The 20,139-nt window shown below is 40.8% G+C and overlaps 1 protein-coding gene across 7 annotated transcripts in view; it reads right to left on the bottom strand.

The window, feature by feature from the left end:
- Positions 1-19,633, bottom strand: part of col15a1b (collagen, type XV, alpha 1b) — a 43,834-nt gene extending 24,201 nt beyond the window's left edge. For 4 of the 7 annotated variants that reach the window (XM_058068254.1, XM_058068255.1, XM_058068256.1 and 1 more), the window contains exons 1-7: positions 10,022-10,892; positions 3,268-3,455; positions 1,959-2,168; positions 1,722-1,874; positions 1,515-1,589; positions 1,008-1,106; positions 1-50 (exon numbers count right to left, since the gene is read on the bottom strand). The exon at positions 1-50 is cut by the window's left edge and continues 62 nt beyond it. In XM_058068254.1, coding sequence (XP_057924237.1) covers positions 1-50; positions 1,008-1,106; positions 1,515-1,589; positions 1,722-1,874; positions 1,959-2,168; positions 3,268-3,455; positions 10,022-10,313 — 1,067 coding nt within the window. In that variant the 5' untranslated portion in view covers positions 10,314-10,892. Of the gene's footprint in view, positions 51-1,007; positions 1,107-1,514; positions 1,590-1,721; positions 1,875-1,958; positions 2,169-3,267; positions 3,456-10,021; positions 10,893-14,205; positions 14,342-19,332; positions 19,398-19,524 lie in introns of those variants that run through there. The other 3 variants (XM_058068258.1, XM_058068260.1, XM_058068261.1) reach the window with 3 other exon arrangements.
- Between the last annotated feature and the right edge of the window lie 506 nt (positions 19,634-20,139).

The raw sequence follows: 20,139 nt of genomic DNA, 5'->3' as shown, positions 1-20,139 counted from the left end.
GCCGAGGGTGGAGCCTCTGTGGGCGGTGCTTTGACTGGGACAGAGACTTCCTACAAGAAAGGATGAGTAGTGCAAATGCTGAGAAAAAACCTTAAACCTAACCTAAAACCCAAACAAGTAAGCAGATTGCAACCCAGCCCGGTGTAGTTAGCATGCAGGCCTCACAGCTAAGAGACCCGGGTTCGATTCCCCCTTCGGCCATCTCTGTGTGGAGTTTGCATGTTCTCCCCGTGCATGCATGGGTTTTCTCCGGGTACTCCGGTTCCCTCCCACATTCCAAAAACATGCTAGGTTAATTAGCGACCAAATTGTCCATAGGTATGAATGTGAGTGTGAATGGTTGTTTGTCTATATGTGCCCTGTGATTGGCTGGCCACCAGTCCAGGGTGTACCTGATACATGTATGTATCAGGTGCACCTTTTGGGTGTTAAGTTGCTATGTGATGAATTTGGTGCTGTTGGTAGTGATGACATCATAACTGTCACTGTACACTGGTATATTTGCACATTTGGCACCGTGATATTTTAACATAGCTGCACGGTAGACGAGTGGTTAGTGCGCAGACCTCACAGCTAGGAGACCCGAGTTCAATTCCCCCTTCGGCCACCTCTGTGTGGAGTTTGCATGTTCTCCCCGTGCATGTGTGGGAGGTTTCCTCCCACATTCCAAAAACATGCTAGGTTAATTAGCGACTCCAAATTGTCCATAGGTATGAATGTGAGTGTGAATGGTTGTTTGTCTATATGCGCCCTGTGATTGGCTGGCCACCAGTTAGGGGTGTACCCCGCCTCTCGCCCAGAGACAGCGGTAGAAAATGAATGAATAATTATAATATGATTCTTGTTAGATTACAACTTTTATTTCTTAAAATTTTTACTTAATTCAAAGAATATTGCTGAGTTTTCTGTTTTTGTTGTTGTTGTTTTTTCATTTTTCTTGGTAATTATATATTTTTAAAAAATATAATATAATCATAAAATAAAAAGTGTTCAGCATATAAAAATACCTGTACTGCTCCATGTTTCCTTGCCTTTGTGTTCTTCACGTTGTCTTCCTCTGTCTCTCGGTCATCAAGAGCATCATCTCCACTGGCGTATCCCGAAGCCTTCATCAAACATTGGCACAAATTCATTTTCAAAACATAAAACATGGACAAAAAATAATTAGTCTTTTGGTGTCAAATGTCAAGCGTTGCTTTATAATGTACAATAATATAATAATAATAATAAAGCCCTGACTGCTGGTGCTCACTTCATGGTGCCAAGGAAAAAATGAGTCAGCTTATGAATTTCAAATCCATTCCCGAATGCGGCATGAATTTTGAAACTTTATGTATTAAAACCGTCTTCGTCCACATTATTCTGCTCATAAGACTTTAGTACAAGAGCTGATATCTCACCATTTTTGTAGTTTTCTTGATAAACATCAAGTCCTTACATTAACAGCTACTACAGCGCGGTGCTGCCAAAAGGGTACTGCAATGTACTATATACGTGTTGGGTATGTTTCTCACATCAGGATCGTCGTCCTCACACTGTTCCTCAGCTGCCGTGGGATCATCTTTGATGACCAACTGCTGAATGGATCCCTGGAGAAAAAATAGAAAAACACTTTGAAATACGCTGACTTAACAACAAACCTTCCGAAAGAGTCATTCACTACATGCATGTATCATTGATATTCCCGTCATCCAACTGTGTTTCCTAGTTTTCCCACATACCACAAACTTCTCCAGCCCCGTGCTTCCTGCATTTGCTACAAAAATGCCCGAGTTGTGCGAGAAAGCGAGTCTTTCCGGCCTCCGATGGAAGGTCATCCTTTCGGCCTCCCCGCAGTCCATGTAGAGACGCACCTCATTGTTCTCCACCACAACCTAAAACCCGGAATTACCGGAGTGAAGCATGAAGACATGAACATTTCATAAACAGGTCGTTTTTAATCATATTTCTTTTATTACGGTGAATCGTGTCCACTGGTCTGTCATATCCGGCACACTGAAGGCGGCAGCTTTTTGGCTGTGGGATGACTGCTCGCTGTCAGTGTAGTAGAGTAAAATACTCTGGAGGCCTGCTCGGACTGGAGTGAGGGCCAAACCCAACTCCACCACCTTCTGACGGGCATCTGTAATGGCAAAGAGCACACCTCCTCTCGGGCTGGCTGGGCGGATCTAATGCAGGGGAGAAATAAAAGAAAGGCCACAAAAAGATCATAGAAAGAAGATAAACACTACATACCACAAGGGGGCGACATTTCACTTAATGACATGGTGCACTGTGCCTTACTGTAGTACATACTGTATGTACTGTAAGATGAGTATGTTGGGCACAGGGGCATCACTAGGTTTTGAGGACAGGGGGGGCTTAGCCCCCCGGAGATGCACAGGATATGAATGAATGTAGTAGACATTCCAAAAAATCAAAATAATAATCAAAAAAAAAAAAATTAAAAACTTAAAAATTAAAAAAACTTTAAAAAATTAAAAAAAAAAATAAAAAAAATAAAAAAAACTTAAAAAAAACTTTCAAAAATAAAAAAAATTAAAAACATAAAAAAAAAAACAACGAACAAGAACCAGGATATAACTTTCCCACTTTTGGACAGATTTAGTAGAGATACTCAATTGTAATAATAATAATAATCATCATCATTATTATATTATTAGATTATTAATTAGCCTATTATTATTACTATTATCACTCTTCTTCTTCTGATTAGTAGTAGGCTAGTATTAGTATTAGTATTAGCCTGCTTATTTGCTTGCTTATTAGCCTGCTTTTGGCCTATTATATGAAATTTGTCAGGGATTTTTTTTGTAAAAAAAAAAAAACAATTATAATAATTAATTAAAAAAAATTAAATCTATAAAATATTTCAAATTATTTAGGGGGGCCTAAGAACATTTTAGACCTAATGACGCCACTGGTTGGCTATTACTGTGACAATGATTTGTCAGAGATTTTTTTTGTAAATTTTTTTTTTAAAAATCAATAAAAAAAAAAAAAAATCAATACATTTTTTTTAAATCAATAAAAAAATATAAAATTATTTAGGGAGGCTTAAGAACATTTTAGGCCTAATGACGCCACTGGTTGGCTATTACCGTGACAATGATTTGTCAGAGATTTTTTTTGTAATTTTTTTTTTAAATCAATAAAAAAAAAATTTAAAAATAAAAAAAACAATTTTTAATCAATAAAAAATATCAAATTATTTAGGGGAAGCTTAAGAATATTTTAGGTCTAATGACGCCACTGCTTGGCCATTACCGTGACAATGATGGCAAAGTCCACGTAGAACGACCCGGGCACGAAGGTCTTGGTGAGCCTGCCAATGTTGGCTTCGGGCCCAAAGTTATACGCCGGAAAACCCTCAAAGCCAGGAGTGAAGGAGACGGAGGGAGGGAGGGGGACGCCGATTAACTCCGTTAAGTCCAGATGACTTCCGGAACCTCGCGCTGTGAAAGACAGACCATGTAAAACAAGTTGAAAAAAAAAGAATCAATTCATTGTTATTTATTGTGTTAGCTTTCTGGTATCAGTTATTATTTGTTATTATTATTATTCAATTATGTTAATGGGTCGGTTTTGTCCCATGTATTAAATCAGCTATAAAATACACTAAAAACATTAAGTTACCATCAAATTTGCTTCTCATGTCTTGGTTACCTTCTTAGGCTTCCTCATACATGAAAATGTTGGTTTTAATACTTTTGGTGTAGGCATGTAGGCCTTTTTTTGTCACTATACTCCTCCATTTCAATTTCCAAAAATAGTAAAAATGAACCTCAAAAGAATCATATTCATTCATTCATTCATTTTCTACCGCTTTTACCTCACAAGGGTCGCGGGGGTTGCTGGAGCCTATCCCAGCTGTCTTCGGGCGTGAGTCGGGGTACATCCTGGACTGGTCGCCAGCCAATCACAGGGCACATATAGACAAACAACCATTCACACTCACATTCATACCTATGGACAATTTGGAGTCGCTAATTAACCTAGCATGTTTTTGGAATGTGGGAGGAAACCGGAGTACCTGGAGAAAACCCACACATGCACAAGGAGAACATGCAACCTCCATACTAAGATGGCCAAGGGTGGGGAAAGACAAAATAAGAAGCCAAAAAGTTACCACTTCCACACAAAATAGGAGGAGAACTAATTCATTCATTCATTTTCCACCACTTATCCTCACCAGGGTTGCGGGGGGTGCTGGAGCCTATCCCAGCTGTCTTCGGGCGTGAGGCGGGGTACACCCTGGACTGGTCGCCAGCCAATCACAGGGCACATATAGACAAACAACCATTCACACTCACATTCATACCTATGGACAATTTGGAGTCGCTAATTAACCTAGCATGTTTTTTGGAATGTGGGAGGAAACCGGAGTACCCGGTTTAGAAAATCCACGCATGCACGGGGAGAACATGCAAACTACACACAGAAATGGCTGAGGATGGAATTGAACTCGGGTCTCCTAGCTGTGAGGTCTAGGCACCAAATGTGTGCAAATATACCAGTGTACAGTTACAGTTATGATGTTGTCACTACCAACAGCACTAAATTCATCACATAGCAACTTAACACCCAAAAGGTGCACCTGATACAAACATGTATCAGGTAGACCCTGGACTGGTGGCCAGCCAATCACAGGGCACATATAGACAAACAACCATTCACACTCACATTCATACCTATGGACAATTTGGAGTCGCTAATTAACCTAGCATGTTTTTGGAATGTGGGAGGAAACCGGAGTACCCGGAGAAAACCCACGCATGCACGGGGAGAACATGCAAACTCCACACAGAGATGGCCGAGGGTGGGATTGAACTCGGGTCTCCTCGCTGTGAGGTCTGCACGCTAACCACTCGACCGCCGTGCAGCCGAATGTACATTATGTCCCTGAAAAAAAACTTTGTCCACATCCTGTTTAGCAACTCAAGGAGTAACTCAGTTACTTTTTTGGAGAAGTAACTAGTAACTATAACTAATTACTTTTTAAAAGTAATGTGCCTAACACTGCGGATATGACACACACATATTACTCTTTTGAACGCATATTGTTTTAAGAAGCAAAACAGAGACTACGTTCTTCATCAACGAAATCCGATCAGAAGTGGAGGGTGGAATCGAACCCTGGTCTCCTAGCTGTGATGTCTGCGCGCTAACCACTTGTCCACCGTGCCGCCCGCTAGCAATACAGTGGTTATAATTTAAACCAAACCATTTTAAAATTTAAAATTTAATAAAAAAAATTTTTTTTTTGGTTTTATTTTGTTGAAATAGAGTTTTCTGACAAAAATCTTGATTCTTTTTATGCATTAAAATGTAAAACAGGTCGGTGCTGACCCTAACACAAGAGGAGGGTTAAGGCCTGGTTCCTGGTTCTTTGCGGCACGTTAGTATCTAAGAAGTGTACCCCGCCTCTTGCCTGAAGTTAGCTGGGATAGGCTCCAGCATACTAAGAAAATATACGGACATCACTTCCAGACAGGGGATGCCCTCCGTGAAGCCACCTTCACCAACATCCCTGGAGCAACATCCTTAGTATCCTCCTGGAGTTAAGTACGACGCTGTGAATCAATGGTGCACGTCTGAGCAGACACACGCTAACATCATCATTCCTGTCAGCTACTGGTCTTAGTGGTTCATCGACTCCATTAGCGAAAGGACCAGAGGTACTTGTACATCATCCTGATTTTAATTTGACTTGATTCGATCCGGACACTTCTTCGCTTGGCTGCTCTACCTTGCAGGAACCTAATCCTCTGAAAGAGAAATTCACCATGTGTGGCAATTATAGTATTTAGCGCGTACGCGTATGAATGGACGGCCTCACATTCCGTCCAGCGGGCACGACTATGGAGCCTGTCACCCATAGTGACCGGCTCTCACCTCAGCATTCCAGCCGGCGTCACCCCTGCAACCGTATTTACACCTATAGTCACGCAAATGGAGTTGAAGGAAACACGCACCAAAAAAATGTCAAGGTCTCTCATTTATCAGCTTGACCAACTGGAAACATATCTGATTAGAGCAAGGGTCTCAAACATGAGGCCCGCGGGCCAAATGTGGCCCGCAGGACACTAGTTTGAGGCCCCCCGCGCAAGTTTGATATAGATGCTGTATGGTATCATGTACCCAGAAAAAAATATTACATTTGATTAATGTTCATGTTAAAGGTTAAATAACTTAATTAATAGTTAATAGTTATCCTCCCTATCCGTGTGGAAGTGGTAAGTTTTTGGCTATTTAAGTTTAAAAGGAAATAACTTGAAGGCTCCCGTTTAGGTCGCTATAGCTCTCTAGTTTGCGAGTTAGCATGTGTCTCAAGACCCTGCAGTTGTGCAATATGTTGTAAATAAAAAGTATAAATGTGACTATAGTCGTGTGACTGGTGGCCAGCCAATCACAGGGCACATATAGACAAACAACCATTCACACTCACATTCATACCTATGGACAATTTGGAGTCGCGAATTAACCTAGCATGTTTTTGGAATGTGGGAGGAAACCGGAGTATCCGGTTTAGAAAACCCACGCATGCACGGGGAGAACATGCAAACTCCACAAAGAGATGGCCTAGGATGGAATTGAACTCGGGTCTCCTAACTGTGAGGTCTAGGTGCCAAATGTGTAAATGTGCAAATATACCAGTGTACAGTGACAGTTATGATGTCGTCACTACCAAACGGCACTAAATTCATCACATAGCAACTTAACACCCAAAAGGTGCACCTGATACAAACATGTAGCAGGTACACCCTGGACTGGTGGCCAGCCAATCATAGGGCACATATAGACAAACAACCATTCACACTCACATTCATACCTATGGACAATTTGGAGTCGCTAATTAACCTAGCATGTTTTTGGAATGTGGGAGGAAACCGGAATACCCGGAAAAAACTTTGTCCAGGTCCTGTGTTAGCAACTCAAGGAGTAACTAAGTTACTTCTTTGGAGAAGTAACTAGTAACTATAACTAATTACTTTTTTAAAGTAATGTGCCTAACACTGCGGATATGACACACACATATTACTCTTTTGAACGCATATTGTTTTAAGTAGCAAAACAGAGAGTACGTTCTTCATCAATGAAATCCGACCAGAAGTGGACTTCGGAGACCAAGCAGGGGGTAGGTTGCTGTTGCTGGACTGGTGGCCAGCCAATCACAGGGCACATATAGACAAACAACCATTCACACTCACATTCATACCTATGGACAATTTGGAGTCGCTAATTAACCTAGCATGTTTTTGGAATGTGGGAAAAAAACGGAGTACCCGGAGAAAACCCACGCATTCATGGGGAGAACATGCAAACTCCACACAGAGATGGCCGAGGGTGGGATTGAACTAGCTGTGAGGTCTGCGCGCTAACCACTCTACCGCCGTGCAGCCCCATCCCTATTTTTAATAAGTCAATTTTTTTTGATACTTTTCTGGAACTGTGCAGACGGATAAAGTTTCTTAAAATGAAAAGGTCGTAGATTCAGACCTATCGCTTCCTTCACCACTTGCTCTTGCTCCTGTGGCATGCTGGTATGTGACACGGCCGTCTCCTAATGTGCACGCCACTAAGTCTTCGGGGAGCCTGAGATGTGGGAGGAAACCGGAGTACCCGGAAAAAAACTTTGTCCACGTCCTGTGTGAGCAACTCAAGGAGTAACTCAGTTACTTTTTTGGAGAAGTAACTAGTAACTGTAACTAATTACTTTTTTAAAGTAATGTGCCTAACACTGCGGATATGACACACTCATATTACTCTTTTGAACGCATATTGTTTTGAATATTTACTGGCTCATTCATTTATTCATTCATTTTCTATCGCTTATTCTCACGAGGGTCGTGGGAGGTGCTGGAGCCTATCCCAGCTGTCTTGGGGCGAGAGGCGGCCAGCCAATCACAGGGCACATATAGACAAACAACCATTCACACTCACAATCATACCTATGGACAATTTGGAGTCGCTAGTTAACCTAGCATGTTTTTGGAATGTGGGAGGAAGAAAACCCGGAGAAAACATGCAAACTCCACACAGAGATGGCCGAGGGTGGAATTGAACTCGGGTCTCCTAGCTGTGTGGCCTGCACGCTAACCACTCGTACACCGTGCAGCCTAATACCGGTTCATGTGAGTCAGAATTCATAACCAATCTGACATCAGGCTAATTTTGTGACAGTTTTGCCCCCCAAAAGCCCACAAAGTCCACATAATCCTCATCATGTTGGCCACATGAATGCTTGATCAGCTTGGCCAGACTTACAGACCCCGCCCCAGCGTTGCCGCACATAACCTTTTAAACCCACCTTGACCCTGTCATGCCACACAAAAGCTTCCTGCTGTTCGGCCCGCTCTCGCTCCATTTCTCAGGCTCCCCGAAGACTTAGTGGCGTGCACATTAGGAGACGGCCGTGTCACATACCAGCATGCCACAGGAGCAAGAGCAAGTGGTGAAGGAAGCGATAGGTCTGAATCTACGACCTTTTCATTTTAAGAAACTTTATCCGTCTGCACAGTTCCAGAAAAGTATCAAAAAAAATTGACTTATTAAAAATAGGGATGGGGCTGCACGGCGGTAGAGTGGTTAGCGCGCAGACCTCACAGCTAGTTCAATCCCACCCTCGGCCATCTCTGTGTGGAGTTTGCATGTTCTCCCCATGAATGCGTGGGTTTTCTCCGGGTACTCCGTTTTTTTCCCACATTCCAAAAACATGCTAGGTTAATTAGCGACTCCAAATTGTCCATAGGTATGAATGTGAGTGTGAATGGTTGTTTGTCTATATGTGCCCTGTGATTGGCTGGCCACCAGTCCAGGGTGTACCTGATACATGTTTGTATCAGGTGCACCTTTTGGGTGTTAAGTTGCTACGTGATGAATTTAGTGCTGTTGGTAGTGACATCATAACTGTAACTGTACACTGGTATATTTGCACATTTACACATTTGGCACCTAGACCTCACAGCTAGGAGACCCGAGTTCAATTCCACCCTGGGGCATCTCTGTATGGAGTTTGCATGTTCTCCCCGTGCATGCGTGGGTTTTCTCCGGGTATTCCGTTTTTTTCCCACATTCCAAAAAACATGCTAGGTTAATTAGCGACTCCAAATTGTCCATAGGTATGAATGTGAGTGTGAATGGTTGTTTGTCTATATGTGCCCTGTGATTGGCTGGCCACCGGTCCAGGGTGTACCCCGCCTCTCACCCAAAGACAGCTGGGATAGGCTCCAGCACCCCTCCCCTGGTCGGATTTTGTTAATGAAGAACATAGTCTCTGTTTTGCTTCTCAAAACAATATGCGTTCAAAAGAGTAATATGTGTGTGTCATATCCGCAGTGTTGGGCACGTTACTTTAAAAAAGTAATTAGTTATAGTTACTTCTCTGAAAAAGTAACTGAGTGGCCAGCCAATCACAGGGCACATATAGACAAACAACCATTCACACTCACATTCATACCTATGGACAATTTGGAGTCGCTAATTAACCTAGCATGTTTTTGGAATGTGGGAGGAAACCGGAGTACCCGGAGAAAACCCACGCATGCACGGGGAGAACATGCAAACTCCACACAGAGATGGCCGAGGGTGGAATTGAACCCTGGTCTCCTAACTGTGAGGTCCGGGTGCGCGCTAACCACTCGACCACCGTGCCGCCCGAACAAACAACAATCTGACGTTCTTTGTGGTACTTAAACCTGTACATTTGGGACAGATCTCATACCCGACCCGGACCACGGACTCAGACTCAAAGGTGCTGATTCTCACCCCAGCTGCTTCACACTCAACTTCGCTGCTAACCGATCCAGTGAGAGTTGAAGTGGTGACAAAGAAGGGGGGGGGGGGGGGGTCTGGGAGGAGTGGGGGGGATCTAACGAATCAGATATTGACCCACCAAAACAAAAGGGTTCACTCTGTTCATGCTGTTGTTTTACGGGAAACAAACACTCCAAAGTGCTGATAGCAATGCACAGAGTGAACCCTCTTCCCGCCTGTCAACAGAAAAAGCATCAACACTCACCACTTTTCCAATGTTTCAGCGCTTTAAAACGGGATCTGAGGTTATTGATCACATCCGGAGTTACGGAAATGAACGCTGCTGTGCTCGGGGTCTCCGTGGTGGTCTGGTCCTTATTTCCAAACCAGGCCGTCGTCCCGGGTGCGTTTGAGGGACTCATCCAAGTTACAGAAGGAGAAGAAGTGCTGGGGATGCTTTTCGGCCTCGCCCAGATGAAACTCCACCACTGGGCGCGTACGGACGTTGACAGCAGCAGGAAAAAAACAAGAGCGATGCCCGGACTTCCCATTTTCATCCCCTCTTGTGTTGCTACCGAGTGTGACCCCTTCACTGTCCTTTATCCCTCTCCTCTTCTGTTGTTTGACATCCCTCTTTGGTGCCTCTCAACGTCTCCGCCTCTTTCCCCGTCTAATTAGTGACTCCCCCCTCCTATGGTCCTCCACAACACACTCCCTTTCCCTCCACTCGAGCAAAGAGTTTGTTCATGACTCCTCCCTTTTGGATCAAACTCAGTAGTGGTGAGTCGGTCATGAACGAACAGGTCAAAAGAACTAGTTCTTTTTTTGTGAACGGAATGAACAAGGTCACCGCCTTTAAAATACCCGTTCAGTATGTTCAGTTGCTGTTTTTGTTTTTTTTGATTGGCTGGAGAGTCGGTTCACCGTTCCTTTTGCAGGGCGGGACTATCTTATCCTATCGTGGCGCTTCACTCTGTGGGTGGGTGGGTGTGGTTTGCTGACTGAAAGACCGAGGCCGAGAGATTGAGTGACACTCGTTGGTCGTTCATTCATGACCGACAGTTGAGTCGGAACGAACGTGAACATGAGTGAACCGACTGATTCGACACGGCTGACCGGGTCTTTGCACAGAAGGAGATCGCAGTCTAACGACCAATTGACCGAAATGAACGGATCTTTTTACTGAATGAACCGGAATGATTGGTTATATAAACACTCACGAGGGTCGCAGGGGGGTGCTGGAGCCTATCCCAGCTGTCTTCAGGCGAGAGGCGGGGTACACCCTAGACTGGTAGCCAGCCAATCACAGGGCACATATAGACAAACAACCATTCAAACTCACATTCATATCTATGGACAATTTGGAGTCGCTAATTAACCTAGCATGTTTTTTGGAATGTGGGAGGAAACCGGAGTACCCGGAGAAAACCCACGCATGCACGGGGAGAACATGCAAACTCCACACAGAGATGACCGAGGGTGGAATCGAACCCTGGTCTCCTAGCTGTGAGGTCTAGGTGCCAAATGTGTAAATGTGCAAATATACCAGTGTACAGTTACAGTTATGATGTCGTCACTACCAACAGCACTAAATTCATCACATAGCAACTTAACACCCAAAAGGTGCACCTGATACAAACATGTAGCAGGTACACCCTGGACTGGTGGCCAGCCAATCACAGGGCACATATAGACAAACAACCATTCACACTCACATTCATACCTATGGACAATTTGGAGTCGCTAATTAACCTAGCATGTTTTTGGAATGTGGGAGGAAACCGGAGTACCGGAGAAAACCCACGCATGCACGGGGAGAACATGCAAACTCCACACAGAGATGACCGAGTGCGGAATTGAACCCTGGTCTCCTGTTATATAAACATGTTACGTTATTATTACAAGATAATTTTGGAACATTTATGCTGTTGTTGTTTGTTTTTCTTGCTTTTTCATATTTCAGTTCCATTGTATTATCAATGGAATCTGCCAAGGGCCTTCAGAATCAGTAGCGCAGGCCCACGTCTTTTCTCACGTTGTTTCTTTCAGCAATAAAATTGCAGAATCACCTCACAGAGCCAGCAAGCAGGCGTACGGTGACGTCAGCGTTTCTCCATCCTGATTGGTTGATGTCTAAAAAAGCCTACGTCTAACACTCAAAGTTGACACACGTGTCAAATGACGCATTTTTTTCCAGGCGTCTCAATTATTCGTGGATTTTCAGCATTCGCTGGCACCAAACAAACGGAACTAAAACGTAACTCCTTCCACGTGGCAACACGCAGCACATGAAATCCCTCATTCAGAGCAGCTTTGTAACAGAAGGTCCAGGCCAGCAGTACCACGTCTTCCAATGAATCCAAACTAAGTAACAGTAAAACACTTCAACAAAGTCCACTCCAACAAGGTTTGTGCTTTGCTATCCTTGCTGTGATCATGTGGTAACAGGTACATGATGATAGCCACCAAAACAAACATATGTAGCGTTTAGCTAACCCTAACCCTAACCTTTAGCTAGCGGCCTCAGGCATGGGGAGCCAGTGTGTGTTCAAGCTAGTGGCTAGCCGGCTCGTGGCTAGCCGCTGTGGTGTGGCCTGGTATCACTACACCAGAAACACAGTTCTTGGGCATAACATTACGACCTGTTTCTTGGAAATTTATGACTTAATTCTAGTAAATTTACGACTTTTTACTCGTAAAAGCATGACTTTATTCTCATAAATTTCAAACTCTATTCTCGTTAATTTACAACCTTTATACCCGTGACATTTCAACTTTATGCTCATAAATTTATGACTTAATTTGAGTAAATTTATGACTTTTTACTCGTAAAAGCATGACTTTATTTTCATACATTTAGAACTCTATTCTTGTTAATTTACAACCTTTATACCCATAACATTCCAATTTTATTCTCATACATTTCCGACTTAATTTCAGTAAATTTACAACATTTTACTCGTAAAAGTTTTACTTTATTCTAATAAATTTTTAACTCGTCTCGTTAATTTACAAGCTTTATACACGTAACATTCCAACTTATTCTCATAAATTTATGACTTAATTTAAGTAAATTTACGACTTTTTACTCGTAAAAGCTCGACTTTATTTTCATAAATTTTGAACTCCAGTCTCGTTAATTTACAAGCTTTATACCCGTAACATTGCAATTTTATTCTCATAAATTTACAACTTAATTTGATTAAATTTATGACTTTTTTCTCGTAAAAGCATGACTTTCTTCTCATAAATTTAAAACTCTATTCTCCTTAATTTACAACCCATAACATTCCAACTTTATTCTCATAATATTACAACTTAATTTCAGTAAATTTACGACTTTTTACTCATAAAATCGCAACTTTTTTCTAATAAATTTTGAACTCCAGTCTCTTTAATTTTTACTCATAAAATTCAGACTTTATTATCATGAATGTATGATTTTCCTAAAAAGTTTACATTTTTACTTTTAAAATTCAGACTTTATTCACACTTTATTCTCGTTAATTTACTAATTTTCAATTCTTATAATTACACCTTTATTCTCCTAAATGAACAACTTAATTCTAGCGAATTTACGACTTTTTCCTCATGAGCAAAATTGACTTTAATTGTAATTGACTTTCGATGTCCTGTCACTGGGGGACTGATTATGATGTTCCAGACCTGGACTTGAGGAGCTGGACCTCTTCAGCTTTTAATTGCGAGCCCTGTGATGGAAGAATGGTTGGATGCCCTCTAATGGAGCAGATGATTGGTTTAAGGAGGCTCGGGATGTGACTTGATTCCTCCAGGATTAAGCGGAGAAGAAGCAGTGGGGGGCGGGGTGGGAATAATGTCATTGTAGCGTTTTATCTTCCTGCTAGCCATTGATTGATATGATATGATAGTATATGGTACCTTTAGGTGAATGTATGTATGATGTATGATTATGTAGTCACATGGGCTGACTTTTTAAGGGCCTAATTAGGGCATTAATTATTTTTGGAAAGTAACTCATTATTTTTCTGAAGTCACAGTAAGGCATTTCCTCATGAATTCACACCAACTGTCCACGCCTGATGACCCCGTTTGGGGGCCTCTGGATTCCATAGAAAGTCACCCCTTCACCTCCCACTCACTTCCTGTTCTACCTAACAAGCCCTCTAATTGGTTTACCGCCGCCGCCAATCACACGCAGTTATGATATATTTACTCTTAGATGCTAAAATGTGTACACTTGAGTAAAAATGAGTCTATGGAGTTTATCATATAGGGTTAAATGATAAGTTACGTTCTTAGACATTCTGGCGCCCTCCAGTGGTCAGAAAAATAATTAAAATGGACGTTGAGTATATTGTTTGTTGTATTTCTGCTCGCGCTGTCAAAAATAGCGCGTTTAACTCGTTTATTTGCTTAACCTATGAAACATCTCTCTGTTATGACGCTCTTTTATAAATTTATTCTTACCTAAACACATCAATTGCAGTGTAATTCCGTTTCGTCAACGCCAAAATAAAGCTCTTTTAGTCCTCCTCGGATCGACACTTCCTTGTTGTCACGAGACCAAAGCGAGATGCATTCAGGGACATTACAACAACGTCCGTACGATGAGCCACGTTAGAAACAAAAGGAAATATAATCATATTATTTCTTTTCATACATTTAACACTTTTTTTCTCCTAGTATTGTGACATTTTTATTCATAGATTTACGACTTTATAACTTTTTTTTCGTAAATGTACGACTTTATTCTCAATTTTGATTCAATTTTTCCATCTAATCTTAATCTGTCATACTGGATTATTACACCACCACATTGACAATCAATGAAACGTGCATGCAGCTGGTGAAAGCGCGAACAAACATGGGACAGTAAGGTACAAAGGTCAACAGAGAGGACCTGTTCTCAGGTAATGGTACACCTCACACACACACACACACACACACACACACACATACACATATACACACATACAAATCAATGAAGGCAGTGTTGCAACTCTGCTTTTCTCTTGCACTCCTCCCTCTCCCCCTTCCCATCTTCCTCTCTCAGCGTTCCACTCCTCCTACAACATGTTTTCATTTCATATTTCTGCTTGGGACACCGAGAACACTACTAGAATAAATATGGAATATTGCTAGGAACAATCATGTCTTTTTAGCAGCACCAAGATGAAAGACAGATTTTTAAAATCAGAATGTTATGAAAAACCAACCAAATTTTTTTGGCATTTTGGAAAACTAGGTCATAACAGAAAATGTTATAATAAAGTTGTGATATTATGGAATTACGTCACTATATCATAGAATAAAGTCACAATATTATGGAATAAACTCACTATATTATGGAATAAAGTCATGATATTATGGAATAAAGTCACAATATTATGGAATAAGGTCACGATATTAACAAATGACGTCATAATATTATGGAAAAAAGTCACAATATTATGGAATAAGGTCACTATATTCTGGAATGAAGTCATGATATTCTGGAATAAAGCAACAATATTATTGAATATGGTCACGATATTAACAAATGAAGTCATAATATTATGGAATAAGGTCACTATATTCTGGAATAAAGTCATTATATTATGGAATAAAGTCACAATATTATGGAATAAGGTCACTATATTAACAAATGAAGTCATAATATTATGGAATAAAATTGTGATATTATGGAATAAAGTCACAATATTATGGAATAAGGTCACTATATTAACAAATGTAGTCATAATATTATGGAATAGAGTCACTATATTCTGGAATAAAGTCATGATATTATGGAATAAAGTAACAATATTCTGGAATAAAGTCATGATATTATGGGACAAAATCACTATATTATGGAATAAATTCACTATAATATCGAATAAAGCCATAATGTTATAGAATAAAGTCTTTGTATTATGGGAAAAAGTCATAATATTATGGAATAAAATTGTGATATTATGGAATAAAGTCACAATATTATGGAATAAGATCACTATATTAACGAACTAAGTTATATTAAGGAATAAAATTGTGATATTATGGAATAAAGTCACAATATTTTACGGAATAAGGTCACTATATTCTGGAATAAAGTCATGATATTATGGAATAAAGTAACAATATTATGGAATAAAGTCACAATATTATGGAATAAAGTCATGACATTATGGGGGGACATCACAATATTATGGAATAAATTCGCTATAATATGGCATAAAGTCATATTGTTATAGAATAAAGTCACTATATTATGGGAAAAAGTCATAATATTATGGAATAAAGTCATGTTATGTAATAAAGTCATAATATTATGGAATAAAGTCATAATATTATGTAATAAAGTCATGATATTATGTAATAAAGTCATATTATTATGAAATAAAGTCACTATATTATGGAATAAAGTCATAATATAGTAATTCTATATAGAATTTTCCCCAAATTTCCGCCGTCTATATCGCATCATTAAGATGATGCGATATGGGATGCAGGTCAGTAAAATAAAATAGAAACAGTCTGACTTTCCAGAAGATAGTGCTTCCAAAAAGGAAAGGTCTGCTGAGCGAGCTGATGAAGATCCCAGCGTCTTGCTTCAACGTGCCTGCAGCGTACATCCCATAAAGGAATGCATTGTTTGGAGCGAGGAGATCAGAGGTGAACATCTGCAGAGGAGTACTTTCCATGACATCAAGCCTCCTAGACTTTCACTCATCTCAACATCCCGATGCCCTGCCATCCTCTCACCCGACCTTCACCCGCCGCAGAGCACAAAGAGGTCACCCGGCGATGTCTTCCCAGCAAAGTGGGACAATCCGCTTGGTGACAGACATTTACTCTGTGGACTGAAGGACAACCTTCAGGGGAAAAAAAAGGGAAAATATTGTCTCATGTTTGCTGCGTGTGTCACTATCATCTGTCTATCATCAATTCATAACAAATAACTATGAAAATGGCTAAAAATGCTACTATGCTAATGTTACAATGATAGCGATGCTAACATGCTAATGTCAGCATGACAACACCGAGCACGATAGTGCTAAGTCTTCATATGAATGTATACCTATGAAAATGGCTAAAAATGCTACTATGCTAATGTTACCATGATATCAATGCTAATGTGCTAATGTCAGCATGACAACACCTAGCATGATAGTGCTAAGTCTTTATATAAGTGTATACCTATGAAAATGGCTAAGAATGCTACTATGCTAATGTTACAATGATATCAATGCTAATGTGCTAATGTCAGCATGACAACACCTAGCATGATAGTGCTAAGTCTTCATATAAATGTATACCTATGAAAATGGCTAAAAATGCTACTATGCTCATGTTACCATGATAGCAATGCTAACATGCTAATGTCAGCATGACAGCACCTAGCATGATAGTGCTAAGTCTTCATATAAATGTATACCTATGAAAATGGCTAAAAATGCTACTATGCTAATGTTACCAATGCTAACATGCTAATATCAGCACGACAACACCTAGCATGATAATGCCAAGTCTTCATATAAATGTATACCTATGAAAATGGCTGAAAATGCTACTATGCTAATGTTATCAATGATAGCAATGCTAAAGTGCAAAGAATATTTTTGTAGTTGGAGCATAAATACGTTTTTTAAACATGATTAGAGCCCTCTAGATATGACATAACACCCCTATAGTCACTTCATAGCACATGGCTATGTTATTTTATGTTGTATAAAGTGATGTATGATCGCTGGCATAAATGCATCACTATAAGATGAGCAGTTGAAATGCTGATGCGAACACGATGAGGTGACACAGATTCCTTCCCTTGGTTGAAAGACTTTCTTTGTAGCCTTTTGGCCCCAAACCACAGACTTGTGTGCTGACACAATGATGATGATTCATGGCTAGCTTTCCAACTGTTACCATGGAAATGGACACAGAAACAACAACAACAACAACAACAGCAGCTACCTTGAAGACAAACTGCTGGGACTCTTTCCCTTCATGCGTGACGTCATGGAGATAAGATGGAAGCTGCCTAATTTTTGGAAAATTAGCAGAAAATGTTATAATATTATGGGAATTAAATCTAAATATTTTGGGAATAAAGTCATAATTATGAGAAGACAAAATTAAAAATATATATATATTAAAAAACACAGTAGAAATAGTAAAAATAGCTGGCCTGGGAAGGTCTCAGCCTGCCCACATAGCATTAGCATTAGCATTAGCATATGACCCCCACACCATACTTCACACCCTGGTACACGTTTGACTGTCCGTCTACACACGAGCACAAGACATGAGAGGAACGTCTCCCACAGAGACCTCACAGCAGGGGGAGGCACCATCAAAATAAAAGCACAGGTGTGGGAAGCAGATGTTCTACTCAGCAGATGTCCTGTTGGAGTCACCAATCATGGCTACTTTTTTAACTTAGGGTATTTTACTGGAGTGGGATGCTATGCTATGGTATGTATGCTAGGGTATGGTATGGTATATTGTGGTATTGTATGGTATGGTATGATATAGACTGGTATGGTATGGTATGGTATGCTATGGTATGGTATGGTATGCTATGCTATGCTATGCTATGCTATGCTATGCTATGCTATGCTATGCTATGGCATGGCATGGTATGGTATGCTATGGTATGCTATGCTATACTATGCTATGCTATAAAATGGTATGGTATGGTATGATATGATACGGTATGCTATGCCATGCTATGCTATGCTATGCTATGAAATGGTATGTATGTATGGTATGGTATGCTATGCTATGCTATGCTATGAAATGGTATGGTATGATATGGTATGGTATGCTATGCTATACTATGCTATGCTATGGCATGGTATGCTATGCTATGCTATGCTATGGCATGGTATGTATGCTATGCTATGCTATGCTATGCTATGCTATGCTATGAAATGGTATGGTATGGTATGATATGGTACGGTATGCTATGCTATGCTATGCTATGGCATGGCATGGTATGCTATGCTATGCTATGCTATGCTATGGCATGGTATGTATGCTATGCTATGCTATGCTATGCTATGCTATGAAATGGTATGGTATGATATGGTACGGTATGCTATGCTATGCTATGCTATGCTATGCTATGCTATGCTATGCTATGCTATGCTATGCTATGAAATGGTATGGTATGGTATGGTATGCTATGGTACGGTATGCTATGCTATGCTATGAAATGCTATGAAATGGTATGGTACGGTACGGTATGGTATGTCTGTGAACGGGAATCAAACAGCAAAAAGGTGTAATATTGATACACTTTTTGGAAAATAAAACATATCAAAATGCCCCCCCCCACATCCTTTGAGATTTCCAGGAAAGGTCCAGGCACCCACCCACCACCTCTAGAAAGCTCACCATTCATACATCACCGATCACACTTTGACATCGATCCTTGAACGCACCACAACTACAACGAGCCGCCGTGTGTCCCTCTCCTGCGTGTACATGACACGTTGCCATTGACTGCCACATGCAAGCAGTCCACTCTACCTCCTTACACCTCATTCTGGGACGCCGATCAGTTGGCGTTGGGTATAAAAGCATCAAGCAGCAGCAGCAGCGTGGTGGTTTTACCTTCCAGGACCTGTGAAGCAGCACGTTGACAGCACAGGAGAACAAGATGCAAGATGAGAGGCCACCTGTGGAGACAGCAGACCTGATTTAGTACATAGAACATAGAACAGCTTCTATGGAGAGTCCAGTTTCTTTGCACCAGGAAGCATCCGGGGGTCAGAAAGGTTGAAGGTAAAGGATAAAACTTCTTACCTTGCCTGTGGCATTTTCCCTGGAAGCGATTTACAAATCCAGGCGTCAAATCCAAGTTTTTGAGTGCGATGAAATTCTGGCCGAATTTGTGCTCAGCCTCACAGCTCTCTCTCTCTCTCTCTCTCTTGCTCTCTCTCTCTCTCCCTGCAGGACAAAAGCTCTCTCAGTTCCGAAAACCTTCGGGCCCTCGGAGTTGGGAAATTTGATGCCCTTGGAGAGAAACCCCACCCGTAACCCCCTCTGTAGACACCCCCTACCGCTCCACTACGTTTTCTTGCTTTCCAGCGAACATGATGACTTTTAGAGAAGGAGTTTCCTTCCTAGACATCCAGTCACCCACTTTATAGTATTACCGCTTTTATTCTGGTAAATGTAACACTTTATTCTCATCATATTACCACTTTTATTCTGGTAAATGTACCACTTTATTCGCATCATATTATCACTTTTATTCTGGTAAATGTACCACTTTATTGTCATTATATTATCATTTTTATTTGGGTAAATGCATCACTTTATTCTCATAATATTACCACTTTTATTCTGGTAAATGTACCACTTCATTCTTATAATATTACCACTTTTATTCTGGTAAATGTACCACTTTATTCTCAT

This window comes from Doryrhamphus excisus, chromosome 3, assembly GCF_030265055.1.
Source record: "Doryrhamphus excisus isolate RoL2022-K1 chromosome 3, RoL_Dexc_1.0, whole genome shotgun sequence".
Lineage (NCBI taxonomy): Eukaryota > Metazoa > Chordata > Actinopteri > Syngnathiformes > Syngnathidae > Doryrhamphus > Doryrhamphus excisus.
The sequence above is the reverse complement of the archived record's forward strand: the minus strand, read 5'-3'. Positions and strand labels throughout refer to the sequence as shown.